The sequence below is a fragment of the Lytechinus variegatus genome, chromosome 7 (assembly GCF_018143015.1).
Source record: "Lytechinus variegatus isolate NC3 chromosome 7, Lvar_3.0, whole genome shotgun sequence".
Classification (NCBI taxonomy): Eukaryota; Metazoa; Echinodermata; class Echinoidea; order Temnopleuroida; family Toxopneustidae; genus Lytechinus; species Lytechinus variegatus.
The window spans coordinates 44377549-44404437 of NC_054746.1; the positions used below are offsets into that span (position 1 = coordinate 44377549).

Consider the following 26889-nt stretch of genomic DNA (forward strand, 5'->3'; position numbering starts at 1 on the left):
GACAGGGATATTTTACTTTCTGCATATTTTTCGGTCGTCTCAGCTCAGCTCCACATTCCGCGAAAATGAGTGTAGAAAGTGACAAGAATGAACTCTCCAACGTTGACAAGTCAAGTATTATGAGGTACGGTTACATACGAAGTGTGTATTCATAACTATTTTATAAAGGATTTGAAATTAAAAGTGTTGTGCAAGTGCGAATTTTTCAGGTTTGTTTCTGGTTGAGACAGTCAGCGGCATGTGGCATGTTGCTCACCCAGAGTTTCGGCCAACTCTATGTTCATGCTCCGCTCGACTTGGGTAAGACCACGTAAGAATTCGGGCGGGGTAGGCCTACAACAGACGGGACAACTCGGACCACGGGACATCTCGGACCGCGGGCCGAGTTGTCCCACCCAGTACGAGATTTTTTTCCCACAAGTTTGCGTCTATTTTTCCGTCATTTCGAAATTTCTTGTAAAGATTTTCTAGAGATATGGTCTGATGGTAATGTTCTTCACTTTCTATTACCTTTTTTTCGCTGAAATAAAAAAAAAGTGTAATTTTAGGCGTTTTTCGACAGCTCGCGATTCCCATAGGCGCGCGTGTATTAACTGTGTCGGTGCTCGGCTCGGCCCCGCTCAATAACTGACTTGATTTTGTGATCATTTCTCCTCAAAGTACCACTTTTATCGCAGAAGATGGACTTTGTTGTATTCCATTACCTCCATTTTCTCATCACAAGGATAAAATTTGGTGTATTTGCACGATTTTGTTCAAGTTTTTCACCTTTTTCTCTCTGGTCGCAAGAAGCGAACAACCGATGAACGGTCCGCTGCTCTTCATCGTAATTCTCCGTAGCTCGGCCGCCTAAACTGGCGGGGTGGGATTTAGCCCGAATCCACAATGGAAGTGGGCGTGCAGTCAAAGAGCTGAGCTTGACTGAGTGAGAGTGAACTAGAGTTTGAAGCTTGGCAGTGTCGTATAGGCTCTGCCTTTTTTTTGTAAATATATATTTTTCAATTTTTTCTATATTGATTTTCCCTGGTTTCGAGCTCTAAGATTGTAATGATATAATTATGCTTCAATTTCTTTGACTGAGTGTGACTATGGTGTGGATGTTTGAGTTGCTCAAAAATATTTTTACGTGGGTGGGGGCTCGGGGCGATTTCACTCTTGCCCCCGAAATGCGAAAAAAATATATTCGGGGTGTAGCTGTGTGGGCATGCCGGGCTGAGGCTAGCCATCAATAATTTTTTTTTTTTTTTTTTTGGAGAGGGGGGGGGGCTTAATTTTTTCACTTTAAATTGATTATTTTTAGGCCTTTTTTTCCATTTTATTTTTAATATTGAATTTCCGTGGTGTAGAGTTGAGTTTTAAGTTGCAATAATCAATATGCTTTAATTTCTTTGACTTTGAATGTGACTGTGGTGTGGATGTTTGAGTCGAACAAAAAATACTTTTACGTGGGTGCGGGGCTCGGGGCGATTTCACTCCTGCCCCCTAAATGCGAAAAATATTCGGGATGTAGCTGTGTGGGCATGCCGGGCTGAGGGTAGCCCTCAATAAAAAAATGTTGGGGTTTTTTTTTTGGGGGGGGGCTTAATTTTTCACTTTAAATTTATTATTTTTAGGCCTATTTTTTGTACATTTTATTTTTCATATTGAGTTTCCCTGGTGTAGAGAGTTGAGTTTTAAGTTGCAATAATTAATATGCTTCAGTTTCTTTGATTTTGAGTGTGACTGTGGTGTGGATGTTTGAGCCGAACAAAAAATACGTGGATGGGGGCTCCGAGCATTTTCACTCCTGCCCCCGAAATGTGAAAATGTTCTAGGTGTATCTGTGTGGGCATGCCAATTTCATTTTTAATTTTTATATTAAGTTTCCTTTGTGTAGAGCAGAGTTTTGGATATAGGGTAAAAGGGACGACGATGTGAGGGATGGCGATGATAGCATACCGGCGATAACGAGGGGTGGGCCTTGATGAGAGGGACGAGGAGGTGAGAGATGGTGATGATAAGAGGGATGAGGATCTTTGATGACTCTTGATGAGGGGGGATGATGAGAGGGACAAAGGGAAAGAGATGGATATGAGGATGTGAGGGATGGCGATGATAAGGGGTGGGCCTTGATGATGAGAGGGAAGAGGAGGTGCATGAAGGATATAAATAAGAGAGATGATGATGATGACTCTTGATAAGAGGGGTGCATGAGATGGTGAGGACGAGGATGTGAGGGATGATTATGGGAGGAAATCGGGGGGGGGGGGACGTGTCCCCCTACCAAAAATAGGGGGACACAATACCAAATGTCCACCCTACTATTTTTCTTCATGGAGAACAAAATAATGAATCATTCACAATTGAAATGATACATGTGTTTAGGACTAAATGACCTTTTATTATTGAAAACCCCCTCTTTTTTTCTTGTCAATTGTTTTGGGGTTAAAAATTACCCTACATTTGGGCGATAACCTTTTTTTAAATGTTTGTCAAATTTTGCAGCCTGTGGTCCCCTCTACCTTTGCGGACAGTTTTGCGCCCAAGGGGATGATGATAGGGACGAGGATGATGGGGAGGGATGGGGATAAGGTGAATAGCCGGCAGAGATAGATTTAAGAAAAATCCGTCCCACGAATGCCGCCATGTAGATTCCGTCCCACATAACCCAAAAATATGGCTTGATTTTTGTTCAAAATCATGTCATGTGATGAAAAATCATATTAGGCCCTACAAGTATTTTGGTTACATTGAAAGAAAATAGGGGTAATCCTTTTTTCCAATTATAAATAAATTAAATTCTTCATTCAATAAAAATGACGAATTTATGATTTTAAATTTAATTTCTTTTACATAGCATGTGGTTTTTCTTTTTGATTAAATTCATTTTATTGCTTTATTTTTCATCACTGTGCATGTCATGATTTTTGTCTCACCTGGATGGCAGAGTGAGACTATAGGCGCCGCTTTTCCGACGGCAGCATCAACATCAAATCTTAATGCTGTCATTTAATAACCGAAGGTTATTAAATGACAGCATAACTTATACCACTGAACATCCTGCAGCGAGTTCCAGGTCACATTATCAAGGTCAAGGGTCATGTAAGGTCAATGAACTTTGGCCACATTGGGGGTATTTGTTGAATTACCATCATATCTCTTTAAGTGTATTGGTATATTTCATAAGACATGGAAATAAGAGTAACCCAGTATCACTGAACATCTTGTGCAAGTTGTATATAGTAGTTTTCAAAGTCAGCACTATACTGTTATATTGAATCACGTGATGCAAGTGAGACCGCCAGAGGCATTCCACTTGTTTTATTGTAGAGACTATACTCTTTCTCGAGAAAAAGAAATAATAAATAAATCATTTAAAGGGATGCTCCGGGATGAAAATATTTATATACGAATAATGTAGACATAGCAACATTCACATATCAAAGTGCTTATTTCATAAAAATCTGATAACAAATAGCGGGGTTATTGAATTCAACTTTAAAAAATTAATCTAATTTCACATAATAAAATACAAAGAACAAGTGAGGATATGACATCATGTATGAGGTTGCTGATTAAATATCCATGAAGAAACGCCAGACCTGTTTCACCAGAAAAATACAAATCATTCTTTAAAATGCAGCGATAATATTGTTTTTCCTTATCCGATTTTGATCAAATTTTTATTGTTTCTTTGCTCAAATCATATCATTATCAGCCTCGGGTTCCCCATTGTCACTTATATATAGCTCATTGATCTTGCCACAATTTGGTCCAGTTGTTCAAATTATCTAGTAAATACAATATATTTTATTAATTGCAGAAGCTTGTCTTAAGAGTCATTGAGAAGGTGATCATACCTGCAACTTGCATGATTAATGTAAATATATACCAAAAGTCAACAATTTTCTAACTGGTACACCTTAAATGATTTCATCCATACATGATACAAGGAACTAGAAAATGTAGATTGGAAAACAACACTAGGGCAACTTAGTGTTAGATACAAAGTTCACTTTCTAGAATGGGTGAAACAAAAACAACATCACTCCAAAGGAACTGCAAAAATTATTTGATAAAAACCAAACCCTCTTCATAGTTGCTATTTGCAATATTGTATTGACGACTCTTCTCCTGTTTTTAAAACCCAGACAAGAATGACTTGTTGTTACCCCCCCCTCCTTGTACCTGTCATTTCTTTGTATTTTCCCTCTTTCTTTGTTTTTTTCTATTGATCGATGTTTCATTGTTGAGTATTGTCTTTTTTTATTCCAGTAATAGAATATAAATTTAATTGAAATGAGAGTGATGAACATAATGAGAAAGGGAGACAATGATAAGATAAGAATAAAACTTATTTAATTTGGTATTCTTTCCTCCTGTAAAAATTAAAACTAAATAATATGGACATAAGTTCTAGTGGCGAATCAAGGGAGGGGGTACATTCGCCCCCCTTAAAAAGTACTGAAAAGGCAACTTACAACATTTTTTTCTTTTTTTTTTGCTTGTCAAATTTTTCCTGAGAAAAAATTACTGTGATTTGGCAGTAAAGACCTTTTGTCAAAAATTCCTAGACAAAATGCCCCCCCGGCCCTGTAGGGAAATTTTGGATCTGGCCCTGATTATATTTCAAATGGGAATAAGACTGAGTGGCCTAAAACTTGATTAAAAAATATTCTAAGCTGTAGGGCAAGGCTTCAGTCTCCAAGCTCACGACTGTACAAGTATGTCCACTTCCATTGGCAATTGTGGCTGAATTCCATCCCGGCAGCCTGACATCCACCCTTGAGACCAAGAAATGAAATTAAAGAAAGTAAATCAGTTTTATTTTAAATCCTGTAAAAAATACAAATAATTAATTTAATTAAAAATCAAGCCCCCAAATAAAACACTTTTTTTAATTGATGGCTACCCTCAGCCTGACATGCCCACACAGATACACTTAGATCATTTTCATATTTCGGAGGCAGAGTGAAATCGCCCTGAGCCACCACCCTAGCTCGTAAAAGTATTTTGTTCGACTCAAAACATCCACACCACGGTCACACTCAAAGTCAAAGAAATTGAAGCATATTAATTATTGCAACTTAAAACTCAACTCTCTACACCAGGGAAACTCAATATGAAAAATAGAATGTACAAAAAATAGGTCTAAAAATAATAAATTTAAAGTGAAAAATTAAGCCCCCCCCCAAAAAAAACAACATTTTTTTATTGAGGGCTACCCTCAGCCCGGCATGCCCACACAGCTACATCCCAAATATTTTTCGCATTTAGGGGGCAGGAGTGAAATCGCCCCGAGCCCCCACCCACGTAAAGGTATTTTTTGTTCGACTCAAACATCCACACCACAGTCACATTCAAAGTCAAAGAAATTAAAGCATATTGATTATTGCAACTTAAAACTCAACTCTACACCACGGAAATTCAATATTAAAAATAAAATGGAAAAAAAAGGCCTAAAAATGATCAATTTAAAGTGAAAAAATTAAGCCCCCCCCCTCTCCAAAAAAAAAAAAAAAAAAATTATTGATGGCTAGCCTCAGCCCGGCATGCCCACACAGCTACACCCCGAATATATTTTTTTCGCATTTCGGGGGCAAGAGTGAAATCGCCCCGAGCCCCCACCCACGTAAAAATATTTTTGAGCAACTCAAACATCCACACCATAGTCACACTCAGTCAAAGAAATTGAAGCATAATTATATCATTACAATCTTAGAGCTCGAAACCAGGGAAAATCAATATAGAAAAAATTGAAAAATATATATTTACAAAAAAAGGCAGAGCCTATATGACTATACGACACTGCCAAGCTTCAAACTCTAGTTCACTCTCTCTCACTCAGTCAAGCTCAGCTCTTTGCTGTGCACGCCCACTTCCACTGTGGATTCGGTCTGAATCCCACCCCGCCAGTTTAGGCGGCCGAGCTACGGAGAATTACGATGAAGAGCAGCGGACCGTTCATCGGTTGTTCGTTCTTGCGACCAGAGAGAAAAAGGTGAAAAACTTGATCAAAATCGTGCAAATACACCAAATTTTATCCTTGTGATGAGAAAATGGAGGTAATGGAATACAACAAAGTCCATCTTCTGCGATAAAAGTGGGACTTTGAGGAGAAATGATCACAAAATCAAGTCAGTTATTGAGCGGGGCCGAGCCGAGCACCGACACAGTTAATACACGCGCGCCTATGGGAATCGCGAGCTGTCGAAAAACGCCTAAAATTACACTTTTTTTTTATTTCAGCGAAAAAAAAAGTAATAGAAAGTGAAGAACATTACCATTAGACCATATCTCTAGAAAATCTTTACAAGAAATTTCGAAATGACGGAAAAATAGACGCAAATTTGTGAGAAAAAAATCTCGTAATGGGTGGGACAACTCGGCCCGCGGTCCGAGATGTCCCGTGGTCCGAGTTGTCCCTGATTCGGCCTACAACTAGCGTGTTAAAGGTGGTCGAATTGCGTCGTTAGTAACCGTTGTCAGCTCCCCTAGCCTAGACCAAAAGCTTCAGTCTCAGTTAAATTGATGGTTTCGCTGAACTTCGTTGGCTCCACTCACCAAATATAGAGTCAGAGACCGAAGTTCTAACTGAAACTCGATCTGTACAGGGACTCGTCCGACTCGATAGCCATCATAATGTTTATAAATGTAACAGTTAAGTTCAGATAAACCAAGAGGAAGTGGGAGTTGCGCGACAGCCACGCGGTAAATCACTGTTTTGTCCTTTGAAGTTTATTTTTCCTGTTTTGGTGCATTTCAGGCCAAAACGGAATAATATTCTTTATTTTGGTCCAGTTCTTTTTATATATTGTATGAAATAAAGACAAAAATCAATGAGCCCCTTGGGCGGATTTTTTGCATTGTTAATCCATGGCGGCTGCATGAACGCAAGCCGTCTGTGTAGGCCTATGAGGATAAATTTTTAAAAATTAAAAATGTTTAAAAACTCCTCGAAACAGACGGCTGCCAGCTGTCTAACCTAGCCAGGAGGCTCCTATAGAGTAAAAATTATTAACTAACGTATGCTTATGCTCCACGGAGCTGAGCCAGGGACGGGATGTTCTACGCACACTGATTATTTTGGAGACAACAATGTTGCTGCAAAATACTTGATTTTGTTACGGTTTTGAGCCCAAACTTAAGTGGCTAAAAATATATTTACACCCTGTACATACTATTGTAGACCAAAAGCTTCAGTCTCTGTATTTTGGTTGTTCCGCTGAACTGTGTTGGCTACTCACCAATACATAGACTGAAAAGCTTGGAGGCCCGTACGTACAGACAACGTATTTTAGCAGTAACGTTAGATCTAACAGCGGTAACCCGATTTTCCGATCGTTTTTTTGTACATAAAATGTCATATTAAGAAAAAGAAATCACGTCCATATTTACGAAAAAATGTTTAAAATTCAGAAATATCGTACCTTAGACCTCAGTTACCGCTAATTCTCTTGAAATGATGATCGAAACATCGTCATCTTCGATCCTTTCGTTGGTTAACGTAAGTTGCCATCTTGGATGACGTCATCATCATTACAGACGTATTTACCAGTCGCTAGCTATCGCGATTTGTGCCGCTGCTTTGCGCTTGGACATATTGATGTGCGTGCGTTCGGAACTTGTCGCTTGCATTGATTGGCCAAGATATCAAAAATTTAATCGGAAAGCCTTGATAAAAGCACAACTCGTTGACGGCTGCCATATTTTCCTCTCCGGCAGAAAGTAAAAAAATAAGGAATAACCCGGGGAATAACTCATCGGTAACGTATATTTTCGAAATATTATAAAATGTATATAGTATCAATAAAAAGATGAGAGTCTAACGAAAATAGTGGACCTTCGTCCAAGATAATATAATGTCATTTAGAATCCAAAAGAAGTAAAAAATCTGGACAAAACCCGTCCGCCGAATTGTCGGACCAGATTACACATGAAGGCTCGTACTGACACATTGCCGTCGGTGAATGGGGATTGTAGTAAAATGTCAGAAATTGTTGAATAAATCCCCAGAAACGACGATTATTCCTGTCTACATACTAATGGTGCTTGTATTTATTCTTAAAGTTAATCAAGAAAAATGAGAAAAACAATTAAGTGCAGGATCCTTTACTTGTTACAGTCTGTTATTGTCTCTATCTTGCCGTCTTTGTTATCGTAGCCGAGCTACGAGACGCATGTAGAGGGAGACAATATCATGAGCAGTGCCAACTTAGATTTTAAAAAATACTTGCATCAGCTGATAAATATCATGAATTGTAAAATACTTGCATTGACCGATAAATATGAATCGTACGATTCATGATATTTATCGGCCGTTGCAGTAAATGCTCCTGCTCTTGATTAATTTTCTAATTTTTCTCAATTTATTTGAATAAATACATGCACCATTAGTATGTGCGGGGGGGGGGGGGTAGATACACTTTTAGCCCATTTAGATAAGTTTGGGCTCAAAACCTTAAAGAAAACAAGTATTTTTGAGCAGCATTGTTGTCTCCAAAATAATCGGTGCGCGTAGAGCATCATCCCGTCCCTGGCTCCGTGTAGAGTAAGCATACATTAGTAAATAATTTTTACTCTCTAGGAGCCTCCTGGCTAAGCTCACCAAATAGTACCGCTCATTTTATAATTATGAAAAGTTTATTAGCTTAGTTAATAAGAATAGGCATTTATTTAGACCGAAAGCTTCTCTGTATTTGGTTGAACTGCGTTGTTGTTGGCTCCACTCATGGTACTGAAGTGTTGTTAGCCCTTACGTAAAGACAACGTATTAGTATTAATGTTAGATCTAACATTTGGCGAAAACCTAATTTTCAAATTTTTTTTTGCATAGAATGTTACATCAAAAAGAATTTACATCCAACTGGACAAGAAAATATAAAGAATCCAGAAATGTTGTATGGCAAGTTCCGCCAAGTCTGGGCAGTCCCCCTTGTCTGTGCACACACGTATCTGCGGGACAAACATTTACACATGAAATACATAGATATTCATAAAAAAATCTGATTCAAATTGGTGGAAATATAATGAATTTTGGGCATTTCTTGTGATGGCCTCAAAATGCAGCCTTTCTCCTCAAAATCCCCCAATCGCGTGCAAAGTGAATAGGTGAGCAGGCATGGGGAACCATTTTTTGTTAAATCTGAAAATGACTGCCCAAGGTTTTTTCCAAGAATATATATTTCTTTCAAATTTTATGCAATATTTGGCACTCTAACTCAAAACGATGTAAGGAACATTATCACAACTGTAATCTAGATGATCAGATTATTCTAACAAAGCTATAAAAACTGGAATACACTCCCAATCCCATCAATGGCAGTGTCCTCTCTTCAGTCACTCTTCTTTAAGTGAATTTCTTCCTTTTTTTCTTTTTACGTGCACCTTGGCTGAAAACCAAGGATTGTTAATAAATTTGCGCATGTTCCTATGACTAGACACCTTTTCTGCTTAAGTACCATAAGTCAATGCTCTATTAGAAAAATGTACTTTACTTGAGCAGCATTAATTCTCTATTCATTTTTATTTCTTTTGCAATAATTAATTACAGCCATGAAGGAAATACAAAGTGGCTTGATGCTCACAATGACCCCGTTGCAAGCCTATATACCTTCTCATCATGTATGGGTAAGACTATTTTCATTGAATTTTAATTTGGCATTGTGTGTGATTGTAATCTGGCTAACAGTTAGCTAGCTGTCACCACAAGCTGGGATTTTATCAACTACTTGAAAAAAGGTGATTCTAAAATAATCACTTTGGAATCTTTACTATGTATTTTCATATACTTATCCTTTTGCATGGGGAATGATTCAATAAGTTTTTATTTTTCTTATTATTTAAGCACTCTTCTCAATGAATACTGTTCTCTTGACATTTGGATTGAACTTATTTATCAGTATGTGAAAACATAATTTAAAGTCGCTCACTTGAAAACACTTTCACAAAAGGATTGCTTTTTTCATGCACATTCTAAATACATGTATTTTTAGATAAGCAATCACCAAAGATGTCATTAAACTCAAATTCCAATCAATTATACCTATACTTTTATGGTTTCATGAAGTGGCACTTTTAACATGTACCTAAAGCATATGGGACGGCATCTTTTTTCTTTATTTTCTTCAAATATTTATCGTATAACAGACATTAGGCCTACCTTTCTTATTATTCTTGCCATTGTGTGTAAATGATCAATACCCACTTTATATTTTCAGCCTTTTCGGACATATCTGGCGACGGAGAAGCAAAGCTCGTCATCGCTGACCTTGGAACAGGAACTTTTGACATGAAGCTTAAGGTTTACAAAGGAACTACCCTGATAAGTGAGAATGCTATCATTGATCTACCAACAGGTGTCTGTACGTTCTACATGGATAACAATGAACCTAGAGTACCAGGTATCATGTCTTCTACTTACAGTCTTTTAATGAAAACTGGACCTTGCTACATGTACATGAATGCTACAAGAAAATGTACTATTTATTAATAATATTTGTTAGTCTATGACAAATCATGGAAAAATATTTAGTTGATGTAATCTTTGTTTAAAACACAAGATGATGCAGAATCCATTTTGATGCATTACTAATCTAAGCCACTATTTCATTACAAAAGAATCACTTGGTATCTTTTTTATATACTACCCTCTTGCTCTATTACTTCAATTTCCTCTACTTATGATTTTTGGAACTGAGATTAGACATTTGTAATATAGAAATATTTTACTTCTTTTCTATTCTATTAAGAAGTCTGTGGGTATTTCTACCATTCTTTTCATGAAAAATCTGTAGAGTGCAAACGTGTGTTGTTACAGTCAGTAATCCCCACACCAAATGGTGTTAAACATTTTCGATTGCCCAAGTGTCTCAAATTGTAATAAAAAACCCTGCTCTAAGCCACTGATACATGCCTGAGGATTCCTTGTTTAGGGCAATCACTATAAAACATACAAACTCTTAGGAATATGTTTGTTGTCATTTTGTGATCATTATCATAGGTGGAATCTAGGTTTGAATTCAACTCTTTAGGCAACATAATTATAGAGTCATTCATTCTAATGAAAGTTTAAAAGTTTATTGGAAAATTAAGTTAAATAGTTGTGTACATGTATGCTGATGATGTAGACATTTTCTTTGCTACAGCTATTGGTGTAGCATCAGGTCCATACTTGTACGTCTACAAGAATCTGAGGCCTTATTTCAAGTTTACTCTCCCTCCTCTTGATGTCAACCCAGTTGAACAAGACTTATGGAATCAGGCTAGGGAAGTAAGTCCAATATTGAAGGGATGCTTGATTTTCAAATATTAAAATACCACTCAAGACAGACATAGTGATGGTAAAGCTTTGTGATATGTGTTGTGTACATAACAGTGAACTGTGATGGTCAAAGTTTTCATCTGTCCAACAAGAATATTGGTCAACACTGTAGACAATAGACATGAATCAATGTTTTGAGCTGAATCAATGAATTTGATGGTTTATGAATATGGAAACATGAAGAGAAAGGGAGCAAGGATGTATGCACTCAGCCTATGGAGCGTTGTGGCCCAGTGGATAAGTCTTCTGATTTTGAAACAGGGTCGTGGGTTTGAATCCCAGCCATGGCGTAATTTCCGCCTCTAAGGAATTTATTCACATTGCGCTGCACTCGATCCAGGAGAGATGAATGGGTACCCGGCAGGATTAATTACTTAATGCTTGAGTGCTGAAAGGCAGCTCGAGCTAAAAGCCGGGGTAGTAGTAATAATAACAACGGGACTCGTAATAGAATATTTCTAGATAAATGGCGCTATATAATTGCCTATTATTATTATTATCATATTTGGGGCAACATTAACATTCCCACCATCCTCTTCTCTCTACACGTGTGATAGGGATGCAGCTGATATTATTTTTCAGGCATAAAACAAAATCAAATGAACACTTGTTTGGTGAGTTCTTCATAATCCCCTCCCCCTTTAATGCTTACCCCGGTATGTAGAAAGTGATGCACTAACCTTTCTTAATTTTCAAAAGTATTTTTTCAATTAAATTCAAATGTAAAAATGTTATATTGACTGTAATTATTCTACATGTATCTTTAGGATAAAATTGATGTCACTGTCCTGAGGGAGATGCTAGATAGCATAAGACGAGAAGGAAATGAGGGAGCCCTAACCGTTAGATCTCTCAAGTAAGTCTATCTGTTATACCCAAGTTTGTAAGTCTAGTTCTTTTTGATGATAATTTTGACATGTAATTTCACATTTCATCTTGATATTATGACATTTAAATAATTGATCAACTATCTCTCCCCATCCCAACCCCAAAAAATTAAAAATAGCAAAGAACTGTAATTAGGTTAAAGTATTTATCACACAAGTAATGATTTGTCCAGAGGTCAATAGTGGTCTTTGTTGTGCAATTTAACATTTCACCCCTGTTATTGCAAAATTAGAAATAATAAAACAAATAACATGCATTAATGACTTTGTTTTCCAATTAGTATTCAGTACAGTAAGTATGTTTTATAGTAAATGGTACAGTATGGTTGGTATTATTATTCTGGAATTCACAAGAAATCACTCATGAAATATCTGGCCTGTATTTTTTTATATGTGAAGTGGACAATTTGGGTCATATCATTTTCCTTTCTCTTTGCTGAAATTGTGAATGAATTGTTATCAAAATGAATGAATATACATTTTGAAATGCTTATTTTCTCATATTCTCCTTTGTTTATTTTCAAGGTTTTTAATGTTACAAGACAGGGAACAGATGGAATCCTTTGCTAATTTACATAAAGTAGGCCAGCTTAAAAGACAGGTATGTTAATATCATACTGGTAATTTGTAAGTGTTGCTAATATCGTTGTAGGAACTGGTTGCCAGTAAACTTGCCTCAGGCTACACATCCGATGGGTGTTTCATGAAAGTTGTCAGCACTGACTAAATTGTCACTGCTATTTTAGTGAAATCCCTGCTTTTGATCGGCTTAAAAGTACTGGCCTCTGACTGTTACTGTGGTAACTGTCTGAGAAAGACAACTTGTTAGTGCTGACAACTTTCATGCAACACCCACCTGGTTGTCTAGAGATAAAAACCATGAAATATCCCTATATACAAAATTAATATTGAGTTTATTCTTTTTAAATAGTTTACTGAATCATAATTATCAGGGTATTGTGTAGACTTGTAACTAGAAAACAAGTGGGGATGTTTCACAAATAGCTAATTATGACTTCAAGTTGTACCTGAGTGCCAAAATGTTATTTTTATGTATCATCTCATTCTTGAATACTTAAGGGACATCCATTATACACCACAGTCAACAGAGAATTTCAGTAGGATTTTTAGTCAGACTTGAGTCATTATAAAGCATCTCCTGAAATCTATGTGGAGCGTTGTGACCCAGTGGATTAGTCTTCGGAATTTCAAACAGAGGGTCGTGGGTTCGAATCCAAGCCATGAGGTAATTTCCTTCAGCAAGAAACTGATCCACAGGGTGCTGCACTCGACCCAGGTGAGGTAAATGGGTACCGGTAGGAAGTAACTCCTTAAAAAGCTGTGTGCGCTATGAACGCCCAGCTTAGCCGGGTAATATAGGAGCGCCTCGAGCACCTAACAAGGTGGATATGTGCGTAATATAAATACCCTGCATTATTAAGTTGTAGTAGTACCAACTTTCACTGATTTTATTTTTATTATTATTTCAGACTGTGATAACCTGTCTTGATACATTGCATAAGAGCACATCTGATGATGATGCTATCAGCTGCTTAGTAGTTGGAACAGAGAGTAGAGAGATCTATGTCTTAGACCCGGAGGCTTTCACCATTCTTACAAAGGTAAATTGTGTTGATCTTTCATTTTATTTTTCTATCAATGGGGTTATCTAAGTCAATTTGAATTGATTGATTTGAATATGTTTTATGTGTTATAGCTATTGAAACAGGATGTCCCCTTCATTGAGAAAGATATTTTTTAGTCACATTACATAATTATCAAAAAGGATGGTGTACTACACAAATATACATCTGCTAAGATGTATAACTCATAAAATCTATTCACACTTTAGTGTGCAGTATTACTTTAACAAATTTTTTTAAGACAATGAGCTTTTAGAAGACAGTCATATTTTTTTCACCTTTGAGGAAAACTTTCGGCCTTTGTCAAGGGATTATGATTACTCGTAAAAACTTTCAGTTAACATGAAAGAAATCAAATCATAAGAAATTCACTCACCTAAACCTTGATTTGAAATGGCTATGCTATACTTGAATCTGTTTTTTAAAAAAATTGCCATTGTGTAAGTTTCATTTCATGAAAGGAATGTCACATTGCATTCTAATTAACATTATTATTTTGAAGAAAGATATGACATACAAATAAACTAATACATGGTTCTAAACCATCACAGAATATGTATATTCTTCTCTGGATAATGCATCTATGCTTTTACTACTGTCACTGTCTTTTAAATCCAAAAATACAAATTGAAAAATATTTGTAGATATTTGGATATTGATTTTATTTTGATTAATATTTTGTTTGTTGTAGATGGCTGTTCCAAGTGTTCCAGTATTTCTGAGTGTATCAGGGCTGTATGATGTAGAGTTTAGAATCATCATGTCTTGTAGGAATGGAAATGTTTATACACTCAAGAGGTAAGACCTACACATCACTTCTGACTTTTTTTTTATGCCCCCGCAGACAAAGTCCGGAGGGGGCATTAAGCGTTGCCCCTGTTTGTCCGTCCTTCCATCCCCCCACTAGGTTTCTGTGCAATATTAAAAAAAATATTTAATGGATTTTGAAAAATTTTGTTGTGTAGGTAGATGACACAAAAATACAGGCTAAGATCGAATTCGGAGTCCACAGGTCAAAGGTCACAGCTCATTAAATATGCAAGTTGGTTTCCGCATGATAACTTATGAAATATTCAACGGATTTAAAAAAAATTGGTGTGTAGGTAGATGGAACCAAAATACATGCTAAGTTTGAATCCGAAGTCTGCAGGTCAGAGGTCACAGCTCATTAAATTTGCGAGTTTGTTTCCGCATGATAACTTATGAAATATTCAACGGATTTAAAAAAATTTTGTTGTGTAGGTAGATGACACAAAAATACAGGCTAAGATCGAATTCGGAGTCCACAGGTCAAAGGTCACAGCTCATTAAATATGCAAGTTGGTTTCCGCATGATAACTTATGAAATATTCAACGGATTTAAAAAAAAATTGGTGTGTAGGTAGATGGAACCAAAATACATGCTAAGTTTGAATCCGAAGTCTGCAGGTCAGAGGTCACAGCTCATTAAATTTGCGAGTTTGTTTCCGCATGATAATTTATGAAATATTAAACGGACTTACAAAATTTTTGGTGTGTAGGTAGATGACACCAAAATACAGGCTAAGTTCGAATTCAGAGTCCACAGTTCACAGCTTTTAATATGCGAGTTGGTTTTTGCATGGTAACGGACTTACAAAATGTTTGGTATCTGGGTAGATGACACCTAAATATAGTCAGGTCACTTAAAATGACCTGACTGTTATATCTTCCATCAGAGATTATTATGGAAATGGCGAGTCTTTAGGTCAAAGGTCAAAATTAGTTCATTATACATATGCATATTGGTTTCTGCATGATATTAAGTTCAATTATATTGAATGAATTTCTGATTGCGGTGAGTGGGGGCATCGATGTCCTTTGGACATATCAAATTTCTAGTTTTACCTCATTTGAAATTATGGGTACATCGCATTGCTTTGGTGAAAATTGCTTTGGAAAATATGTATGCCAAACATAAAAAGTCGAGTCTAACTAATCCTCGTTCAGATTGACAAATGAAACAGTTTTGAAACTTGTGATACCATTTTCGACCCTTTTTAGGGGTTCTGAAAGGGTGATCTTATACTTCTGACGTAGTTTTAATTGAATGCCAGTCGCTAATCATTTGATATTTTTATATTTGTTAATATGTTTTTTTTAGGGGGATGAAGATGGCCAAACTTTGCTTTGAGTTGAATTCACAACCCGTAGGTCTACAGAGGGTTGGTAAAAACATCATTGTTGGCTGCATGGATCAGACATTACAGTGTTACACAACAAAGGTAAGCTCCCTTGTATGTGTGTGGGGGGGGGGTCTCTCTCTCTCTCTATATATATATATATATCTCTCACTTTCCTTTTGTAGTATTTATAGGCGTGAAAGAAATATGCAAGATGAAATATACTTTAAAAACTTTGTGGGGCATATATGTGTTTAAACATATGAAGATTCCTTATTCAAACCAATACAAGGGTAATGTCAATCATAACTATCTTTAAATATTTTGTTTATCATTAACCTAAAGACAAGTTGCTAATATGGCACTAGTTCTTTTGCTTATTTGTCAGCAATTACACACTTTCCTTCTGAATCCTTTGGCACATATTTTTTTCTTATATATGCATACATACAAACACTTGAGTGGTCATTTATTGGATTCTGTGTGAATTCATTAAAAATCATTATCACAACTGGCATTTCTCTTTATCCCAGGGTAAGAAGCTATGGACAGTATACCTCCCTGCTGCTATTACTACAATGGATCTAATGGATCATAGACAGAAGGGATTTAAAGCAGTCATGGTTGCTCTCAGGAATGGTGAAGTTCACATCTACAGGGATAAGTTCCTCATTAACTCTATCAAAACAGAGGTAGGTTTGCCTTGAGAACAGGCTTCCTGTCCTTCATGAAGAGTGATTTATTCTCATATGTTCTTTTCAATATCACTGAAATGAGTTCTCCCTTTCTTCCTTTTTTTTTTTTAATTGAAGGCAGTTTTTTTTTCTGATAAGAGTTTAACTTGAATTCATTTCTGTTAAAAGCAAGTAACAATACATATAAATAGTACGCATGAAATTGACAAAGTGGAACTTGAGGTTGGCCCTACTCAGCAGTATCAATCATGGTGCTGCTGGTCTATACAGCTAAAAAGAAAAATAAACTAATATAAAGTATACAAAATAGTATAAGAATAAAATACCAAGACAACAAGAAATCAAACAGATCGTTCATAAGTAAAACTATTATTAGGGATCGATTTGAAGAGTTGCTTCATTTTCAGTTTGATCTTAAATTACTTTAAAAATTGTTTTGAATGATAAATTATTCTTAATTGATCCAAATTTAAATTTTGCATACTGATCTGATATTTACTTCCATTAAAGATTCAAAGTCTACCTTTGAAAAGAAATAGTGTTTTAACAGAACTTTTAGAACAAATTTATAAAGAATTTACTCTACATTACTCTACATATGTTTCCTGATTTTGGAAAAAAGATGAAACATCGTGTATGAATAATTATAAATAAACTACCTTCATTTAGTGTAATGAGCAAAAGCTGACATATGCTGAAACTCTCTGCTACAATAACAAGAGCTTGAATTATGATTGCTTCAATGGTTTATCTTACATTATTGCAATCAGAGCAAATGTGCACTATTTTGTTTGATTTAGTTATTTGACTATATGCTATTCGTAAATATGACTGCTAGATCTTATCTGAGACTCTTGGTTTTATTCTTATCTTTTTGTAGGACATCATCACTGGTCTAAAGTTTGGTAGGTTTGGTCGTGAGGATAGCACCCTTGTAATGAGTACCAAGCGAGGGGGTCTCATTGTCAAGATCCTTAAGAGAAATGCAGCCTTTGAAGATAAAGACATGGTTAGAGGACCTCCGGCTTCACAGCAACAGAAGCTTAATGTTCCCAAGAAAACAAAGGTCTTTGTAGATCAGACTATGAGAGAGAGGGAACATGGTGTCTGTAAGTTCTTTAAGGCCTGGTCACACTGCCCGAGTGTTGTTGGAGCGGTCGTGGAGCGGTAGGGAGAGAGGGTCGAATTTCACTCACAAAATTTGGGAAATATCGAAAACAAAAATAAAAAACAAAAAACAATTGAAATCGAAAATGGTGAAAGGTAGCAAGCAGTGATGATTATTTTCTCTCCGCTCAACGACCGCTCCAACAACGCTCGGGCGGTGTGACCAGGCCTTCCTTTACCTGTTGATTAGTGAATCCTGTAATTATTTATTATTCCCTCTAATGTGGCTCCACAGAGCAGTTCCTTGATCAGGGTAGCCATGTTTAAAGTTAGTGTAATACTATGTAGTACTTAAAAACATTGTGCTGTACAAATCTTGCATATTTTATCATAATAAAGAATTCCTTCTTATTATAGTGACCACTTTCCTCTCCCCTTTGATTTGTCTTTATTTCCTTGTTTCACAATAATCACTATTATTGTACAACGTCCTACTTAGCTTGTTGTACGCGAGCAAATGGGAGGCTGAATGTCAAACATTCGTACCGATGCACACAAGACGTACCATCCAAAATGTACCGTTGCACGGCTTTAGGTGGTGACGTCACAATATGATTTAATTCATTGCGCTCAGTAAAAATAAGGTGCAATACGCGTATAAGCCTGCTGGCCAAATGTGAATTGCTGCCCAAGGTCTTGTGCGCTTGTGGGATTTTGCTTTTCGCTTTCATTATTTTTTTGCTCCCTTTTCATAGATTACTGCAGGGAAAAACTCTTGTTTTTTACACATTTTCGCTAAATTCAGAGGCGTTGTAAAACACAAATAGCGAATATTCTTACTCGTGCAATGGTGCGAGATTTTGCATTGGGTGAAAAAAAGAGATGCTCTATTCAATGAGGCGTTAGCATCTTTCTTTCACCTCATGCGAAATCTTGCACCATCGCATTCATGCCTATTCGCTATTTGTATATCAATGAAATCATATATCACAATAATTCCATTTATCCTCTTATCTTGTGTTTTATAAAGCTATGCATCGGATGTTCCAGCATGACTTGTATAGGTTACGGCTCACTACAGCTAGAGCGTTTGTGAAGGCCCTAGATTCAAGCCTCACACCGGTCTCTAATAACCTCAATGAACCCATCAAGCTCTCAGCTCATGTGAGTATTATCTTGTATGCATATTACTCTTATCAGGGAATTTTATCTTGATTTAGTATTTGTATAACCCATTTCTAAAAGACACTCAACAACCGTATACAGAGATAAAGCTAGGAATGATAGTCTTGAGTGTTGGATATCTCAACTTGTACACATACATATGATTTTGTACAATGGTACAATTAAAGCCACTTGTGAATTCAGGTCATTATGCATTGACTAATGTACTCCCAGGTGGGTGTTCATAAAGATGTTTGTAAGGTATGCATGACTCAGAGCTGCCAAGTAGTACGGATTTTCAGTATTTAGTACTGAAAAATAACAATACTGATGGTTTCATGCAAAATACTGATTTCTAATGTTTCAGTTTTATATCTTGTCCAATGGTGTTTCATTGAAAATACTGATTTCCTCTCCAAAATGCTGATTTTCTGCTTTAGAAATACTGAAATGTTCTTATTCAGGTGGTAGCTCTTCACACTATTGATCATCTTTTGAGCCACTGTTTAAACTGTTGAAATTATTTGACTATTCACACAAGACTATTGATCCGCCCTTGAGCCTCTGTTTAAACTACTGGAATGATTCTATTACATCCCTGAAGACTCTGATTGAGCTGATTGCGATCAAAATGATTGAGAATTCAATTCAGCATCCAATAACAAACATATCACCAGACTTGTGTTATGTTGGTCACAACAAACTAAACAAGTTCATGAGACAACTCTTTAAGAGAAATTCCAGTAGTTGCAGTAAACACCGATTTCATGAGAAAGTCTGTAAAAAACAAGGCTTAATTGTCAGTATATCATCAAGGATCTAGATCTGGTACAGTTACATAAACTGAACTTTGTGAAATCTTGAAATCTACGCTGAAAAATGTTCAGACTGAAGATCCCCATACAGATAAGTGCACGTGGGACAGTGTATAATTATTGCTTGGAATGTTGGGCCCGACGCTCTACCAGAATCCTGTGCTTATTTGCTGATTTCTCAGCAATTACACAATTTCTTCCAGAATCCTTTGGCACATATACGTTTTATTTATACAAACAGACACTTTGGTGGTCATTTAATTGGATTCTGTACGAACTCATTTTGATATCGTTACCAAAACTAGCATTTACCTTTAAGCTTTTGTTTTGACTGGTACTGTTTCGGTTTTTGCATTACAGACCTCTCAAATCTCCCTGATTGTCCAATAGAATCCAAGATAATAGATGTCATGCTTACTTTGATCTTTCTGTTTAAAAGTATGATACATGTATTATCAAACATCTCACCAATTATTTTACAAATTTTCATGGGAGGATTCTTAAATTTGAAATTTCTGAATCGGCAATAAATCATAAAATTGCCCCTGTATATTGTTTGACCCTATACACCCCTCGCAGGAATGTACGAGCCTCCAGTGACCCATTCCGTCTCACATATAAAATCACTAAGAAACTGGCTGGAGATAGGACTTTTACCATAACCGGTTCAAAATATTGGAATCACTTACCTTTTACTCTTAGGCAATCACCATCTGTTGCTTCATTATAAAAAGGGATTTAAAACCTTTCTTTTTTCCAATCCAGATTTTTAGGATTGTAAGGTTTCATTTGAATATTTATAACAATTTCCTTTTCTTGTTGTGCTTTTGGGCCATTCTGGGAAAAGCGCAGTATATAAATAATGATAATAATGATAGTAAAATATTAAATGTCTCTGTTTTTTCCTATTGCCTTAGGTCCATGGTATAGGACCAACATTCAAGTTGACTGTGAGTTTACAGAACACATCCTTGAGCAAACCATCTTTAGGTCTACTCATCAGTTTCCTGTATGATGAGAAACTGTACTCTCTACAGAAGACCATGATCCCAGTAAGTGTACTCACCCTTTACAATCAGAATTAAAGCAGAAGAGTTCTAATATTTGTTCCTATTAGATTGCAACTGTGCCCTGAACTGGTGATGGCTAGATGGTAGAAACACTGCTGGTAGTTCCAAAACTTCTAACTGACTTTTCAGATGAGAACTAATTTACTCCATGCAATCCAGAATTGTAATCACCTTTTCTCTGGAATAGGGGCCATCCTATTGTGTACCCTTATCTACTCATATTACTAGCTAAAATAAAACGATGCCTTTGTATCAATCTCTCAGTATATGTATTTAATATGGAATCAGTAGATATTATTCAAGGTATAAGTTTTGAATAGATTTATTGCCTCTTTGTATAATAGTGGTTTGCCTTTGTCCTCTTCCAAAATTCTTTGCTGGTCCTCTTCCAAAATTCTTTGCTGTACTTCAGGGACTAAGCTTTTGGTCTAGTTTTAAGTACTGTGGTAGTTTTTTCCCAACCATTCAGAGATTTTATACAGAGTTATATATGTGATGAATATCTTTGTTTTAGTCTATGATTGAATGCATCTATATGAATGAGGCTTATTTTGTAATGTTTTATATTTTAGGTACCTATCCTTGTTCCTGGTCTGAACTACACCTATGAGACACTGGTAGAATGCATGAGTGATAAAGGAATAGCTGATGTTATAAAGGTAAGGTCTGGTGGTTCTGGCTATCACTTTTCACTCAAAGGGTTATGGTTTGAATCTCAGACATGTTATTGATTTCCTTCAGTCTATCTACATTTTACTGAAGTCAACCCAGATAAGTTGAATCGGTACCCTACTGGGTGGTATATGGAATGCACTGAACACCAGAAATAGTAGCAGGAGCTAAAGCCTAATACCATGGTCACATTTGTTCTACGGCGGCCGTACGGCGAGTCAAAAACAGCCGTTTTAACATTTTTGTACCAGCTAAATATGGGTGGTTTGAATAAAAATGAATAAAACAACTGTTTTCGACTCACCGTACGGCCACCGTAGAGCAAATGTGACCATGTTATTAGTAATATATAATATTCTCCTGAGAAATTTGATTCTCTGTTTTCTTATCAAGCTTCCCTTTTCACTCCATCGAAAACAGAGTAGCTTTAAATTAATTTTAACAATAGAAGCAAAATGAATGAAACTTTTAATTATCAAAGATGTATATAATGATTGATTTAACTATACTAAACAATTCTGGAGACAACCCTCTCAAAAAAACTCCTAATTGTTTCTTAAACAATGGCTCACTGAAATATAGCTTTTAAAGTAGCTTTTTTGACAGTTTGCAATAGTGTTGCTATTAAATATGCTATTACAATAAGGACATCTAATTTTCATCACAGATAATACCTTTCATTGAACATAATAATGATTATAAGATATTATTTTGTTGTAATGATAATAATAATAATATGCATTTATATAGCGCAAAAAATATTTCTATATATTCCATTGCTATATCTTTTTTTATTAAATTCCCAATGCATCTGGTGAAGAAGAAATGAAGTATATGGGCTTTAGAGCAAAGTTATTCTTTAAAGGTCTGTTTCAGAAATGGTGCACTAATGCTGGCCAATTGCATGTTTATAGAACTCAGGAAAATTGTTAGTAACATGTACTATAGCAACTCTGAAAGAAACTGTAGAAGATGCAAGGAATAGCTCCTTGGTGTATGTCATAGAGATTTAAGTTTGTCTTAGGAGTTCCCCTTAATTTCTGTTTCATGTGGTACATACCACAGTACCACATTGGTCAGATCATGCGCTCAACGGTATCCGTCAATCATATTACTCGTTTGTATTTAAGCATTACCCTAAGTCACACTAAACTCTTTTGGAACCATGCCTTAGTATCATTGAAGTATATTATTTTCATGTCCCACCATGGGTTCAAATTTAGACAAAGTAATTATGTTCTTACTTCATAAGATTGTGTTTGGTACACATTTTATGGCATCCAGGCAACAACAATAAAACAGGCACAATTTGCTAAGCTTTGCTACACCATATTTCAGCAGTGATTTTCATATTTTCTAGAAATTTCTGTAGGTTATATGCTATTTTTTATAATTCTTGAAACAGGTTTTTTATGATTTTAATGAATCTTTGTGTTTTTCTTCAAGGTATTTGTTGTTAAAGAAGGCAGAAGTACACCTATCATCACAGCAGTAATCAACATGCCAGTCAGTGAGACCATGGTTGTCGTATGAAGCTCCCGGAATGAGCCTTTTGACTACCGAGTTCTGCCATTCCCATAGGCTTGTACATGGACCATTCTGTTCCAGTAGACCATGGGTTAACTCATTGACTACTGATTTTCCGTGAAACCCTAAAAGCCTGGTCACACCGCCCGAGCGTTGTTGGAGCGGTCATGGAGCGGAGAGAAAAAAATCATCACCGTTCGCTACCGTTCACCATTTTCGATTTCGATTGTTTTTTTTCCGATTTTTTCCCCCAATTTTGTAAGCAAAATTCAACCCTCTCTCCCTACTGCTCCACGACCGCTCCAACAACGCTTGGGCGTTGTGACCAGGCCTTTAGGCTTGTGTATGGACCATTCTGTTCCAGTAGACCATAGGTTAACTACTGATTGTCTGTGAAACCCATAGGCTTGTATATGGACCATTCTGTTCTAGTAGTTAAATGGTTAAGATAGAATGACAGACCCTGATAATAGATAAAGGCAGAAAATGATATTCATGTAAAAGTTGGGTTTTGTCTTTCTTTGCAAACCCAATATATCAATGACAAATGAGTGAAAGTAAAAAGATGTTGACAGACAATGACATAAAATAATAATCTGTTTATTTTATCTAATCCCATGTTCCTCTATTCTTACAATTTTTTACGAGCTATTCAAGTCATAATCATTGGAGAGCATTATAACCTTGCATTAAAAATAAACACAAATGGTTTCAGGATGGTTCAATTTATATTGGTAGAATTAGCATTGAAATAAAGAAAGTAGAATTGATCATTTGTTTAAAAGCCTTGCCAGACCAGATTGTATCATATCTTTTGTGCTTTATTTTGAAGAATGTCCAACCACCGGGTATCTGAAATATGGACATTGAGAATTCATGCGAGGTATGTTTACTGAATGTTCAGTCAGAGTCTGTGTATCAAGATAGTCTGTGGTTTGAAACCAAGTTAATGAGCTAGTGCCTTTGGTGTCATCATGATCAGCTCTAGATCTAGCTGGATCAGATACATTACAATATCGATTGTCAAATTGTTTTATGCACAATGGCTGACCAGTCCACAGTTTCTGTCTGATCCCGCTAGATCTATCATTGCTGATTATCACATTCTTCTGAACCTAGGTAAAACTTCTGCAATGAATTTAAGAAATCTTTGAGAACTTTCCATGGCAAATGAGTATATGGCAGCAGAAGTTTTGTGGTAAACTTCACCCCATATCTTTTCTTAAGGTGTGGTGTGATGAAAATGCTATTTTTTTCTTTAGTGTGTCGCTAACCATGTTTTAGAGATTGAATGATTTTTTTTATAGACAAGGTACATGTAATAAATCAAATACATATAGTAATTACTAAAAATTTTATGCATTTTCGATGTCTCTTCAGGCTTTATTAGATACATCTATTATTACCCTGGTCAATGGTATGCATACAAAAGAACAGAATTGTTTACAGAGTTTCTGTTTGACTGAATGTTAAATGCCTAATTTTGGTATCAAAATAGGCATGGTTAAAATCTTCTTTCAGGAGTGGGAGGAACAAAGATGTCACTGTTTAACAGACATATGTTCTGCCGTCATCCATGTAGTATTATTTGCTTGTGGACAGTGGCACATTAAAAACAAAATGTCCTGATGTATGTCCTTTCAAGTAACTTTTGTCTGTTTGCTTCAACTTTAAAATTGGAGAAGCATCTACTGGTTAGATTTATCCGTCCATCCTATATATGCATTATATGATACCTTTGCCTTGTCTGGGAATGAGTTGATAATCATTGTTACATGAAAACATTCATGAAATGATTAGTATCAGGGTGCATAATGACTGGTTACCTGTTTGGGGTGATAAATCAGATTCTTGGTCATTTCATTCCTATTCAGCTAAATTCTGGTAATTTCAGATTGATTTGAATGTTTAATGATCGAATTCAAATTTAATTATTAGTCAAAATTATATTGTTGCAAATTCACTCCCAGTAGATTGGAAAAAATGAGGTGTTTGGCTTAATATCATGCCTAACTTTTGGACAGGTTTATTCAACCTTGTCCTATGGTTTTAACATGGAGACATTTAATTGATATTCATGATTCAATTTGTAAACAAGGATTGTTATAGGCTTAATATTGAGTTTGATTTTGCAATTAATTGTATCTTTTAGTTTACAAGGCCTATTTTTTTATTCCAATAATTGAATGCATTAAAAATATATATTTCATATATTAATTTCTACTGTGACCCTATGGAATAGATAATGAATTTGGTACTAATATGCCAAGATATTGGAGAATTGTGCTTTGAAGTTGTGATGGAGATATTTCACCTTGAAATTTTATTGCAATGCTGTTATGTACTAATGAATTTCCATTTTTTGGAAGTCTTGCTTTGCTTATATATTATACATCATCATTTTCAGTAGTTTGTGAAGACTTTGGTATTCAAATAGAAAATATTTAAATCAGTTATGACTTGATTTTTTTTCTCCCTGCCTCTGTTCATATTGAAAGAGTACTTTCTGAATATTTTTCACATGAATATATTCCATGGTATTTCTTTGCAGTATAACTTATTGCTATAAATGTTGTATTCTAACTTAATTTGTAAATATATATATTTCAACTTAAGAATGTATATATTGATTGTTTCATATCATAGTATTCATTCATAGAGATTAAAATTTTATGTTTGAACTCATTACCAGTTGTGAATGAGGATTATATTATTTAGAGTTGAAGTTCACCTTGACACCAAGTTGGTTTGAATACAACCATAAAGTGAGAGAATTTAAAGAATGTTAGGCAAAATTCCTTCAAACAAAGACATAGTAAATAGTTGATATTTTTTAGGTTAAAACCTAGAATTTGATGTCACATGCAGGCAGTTGTCCTCTATGTCTTGAAATGTAAATACCATAAATGCTCATTTTTTTATGGTTGATGATGGCTGATAATATATTTCTTATGGGAGCATGTATGAAATAATGTGTCTAATGATCTATTAAATGCAAGGATACAATTAAGTTCAATGTTCTGAGAAAAAAAACATTCTAAATCACATCACGTGATGGGGAGAGCTACTTGCATGTGATACAAAAAAAAGAGCTTTTAAAATCCAGAATTCGGTAATTCTTTAATGGATTTTTTAATCAAACCATTAGTTATATGTTTCTTTCCTTTTCTTCTTTGAAGGAAATTAACTTGAAGAGTTGTGTATGAAGCAAAATGATTATGATTGTCATGAGCGAAACTGCTCTAATTGACTTAGTAATTACAGTCGAGTCTGACGGAACAGTGGCTTCGGCTGACTGAAGTGAGTCATTCCTGTTGGATCACCTAGTGACCCATGACCTTGACAAAGAGGGTAGGTGCTACCATGACCTACATTGACCCTTGGGTGACCCTTGGTTGACAGCCGTCCAAATAGGAATAGACCAAACAGCAAAAGCCCTAACAATATTCTATTCACAAAGATGTCAGCAAATTAGCTTTCATATTGATTATCAGAATAAAAAATGAACAAGCTTCTTTTTAGCATGAGCTTTATGATAATCAAGAAAATACATAACAGTTGAGAAATCTAGTATGAAAATTATCTCTCTCTGAATCAGATCAAATATATCATCGACTTTAAGTTAACATACTTGCAAAATACATTTCTTTGACTGGAGGTATCACATGAAATATTGATAATTTGCAAAACAAGGCTTTTTATAAATGACACAGAATTGTATGACTTTGAATAGCAAAATATGAATTTGTTCATTTTAGTTAGGATAACTATATTCACTTTTAAGAATGGGGTTACATAAGAAATCTGTCATTTAGTGACAAAATGAGCAGAACATCTATCTTTCTTTCTGGAAACAGAAATGCCAT

The 26889-nt window shown here is 35.7% G+C and overlaps 1 protein-coding gene across 1 annotated transcript; it reads left to right on the forward strand.

Moving 5' to 3' along the window:
- Positions 1-25708, forward strand: LOC121419416 (Bardet-Biedl syndrome 1 protein-like). Its single transcript, XM_041613874.1, has 15 exons — positions 1-124; positions 9533-9609; positions 10200-10382; positions 11127-11251; positions 12070-12158; positions 12715-12790; positions 13680-13811; positions 14524-14630; positions 15955-16075; positions 16507-16665; positions 17549-17777; positions 18806-18939; positions 20672-20806; positions 21397-21483; positions 22943-25708. The coding sequence occupies exons 1-15, from the start codon at positions 66-68 to the stop codon at positions 23027-23029; spliced, it is 1800 nt and encodes a 599-aa protein (XP_041469808.1). The 5' UTR covers positions 1-65; the 3' UTR covers positions 23030-25708.
- Positions 25709-26889: the final 1181 nt, after the last annotated feature.

Coding starts and splice junctions, on each gene's coding strand:
- LOC121419416 (XM_041613874.1), top strand. CDS start 66: ATGAGTGTAGAAAGTGACAAGAATGAACTCTCCAACGTTGACAAGTCA. Junction 125..9,532: donor GACAAGTCAAGTATTATGAG/GTACGGTTACAT, acceptor AATTAATTACAG/CCATGAAGGAAATACAAAGT. Junction 12,159..12,714: donor CTAACCGTTAGATCTCTCAA/GTAAGTCTATCT, acceptor TTTATTTTCAAG/GTTTTTAATGTTACAAGACA.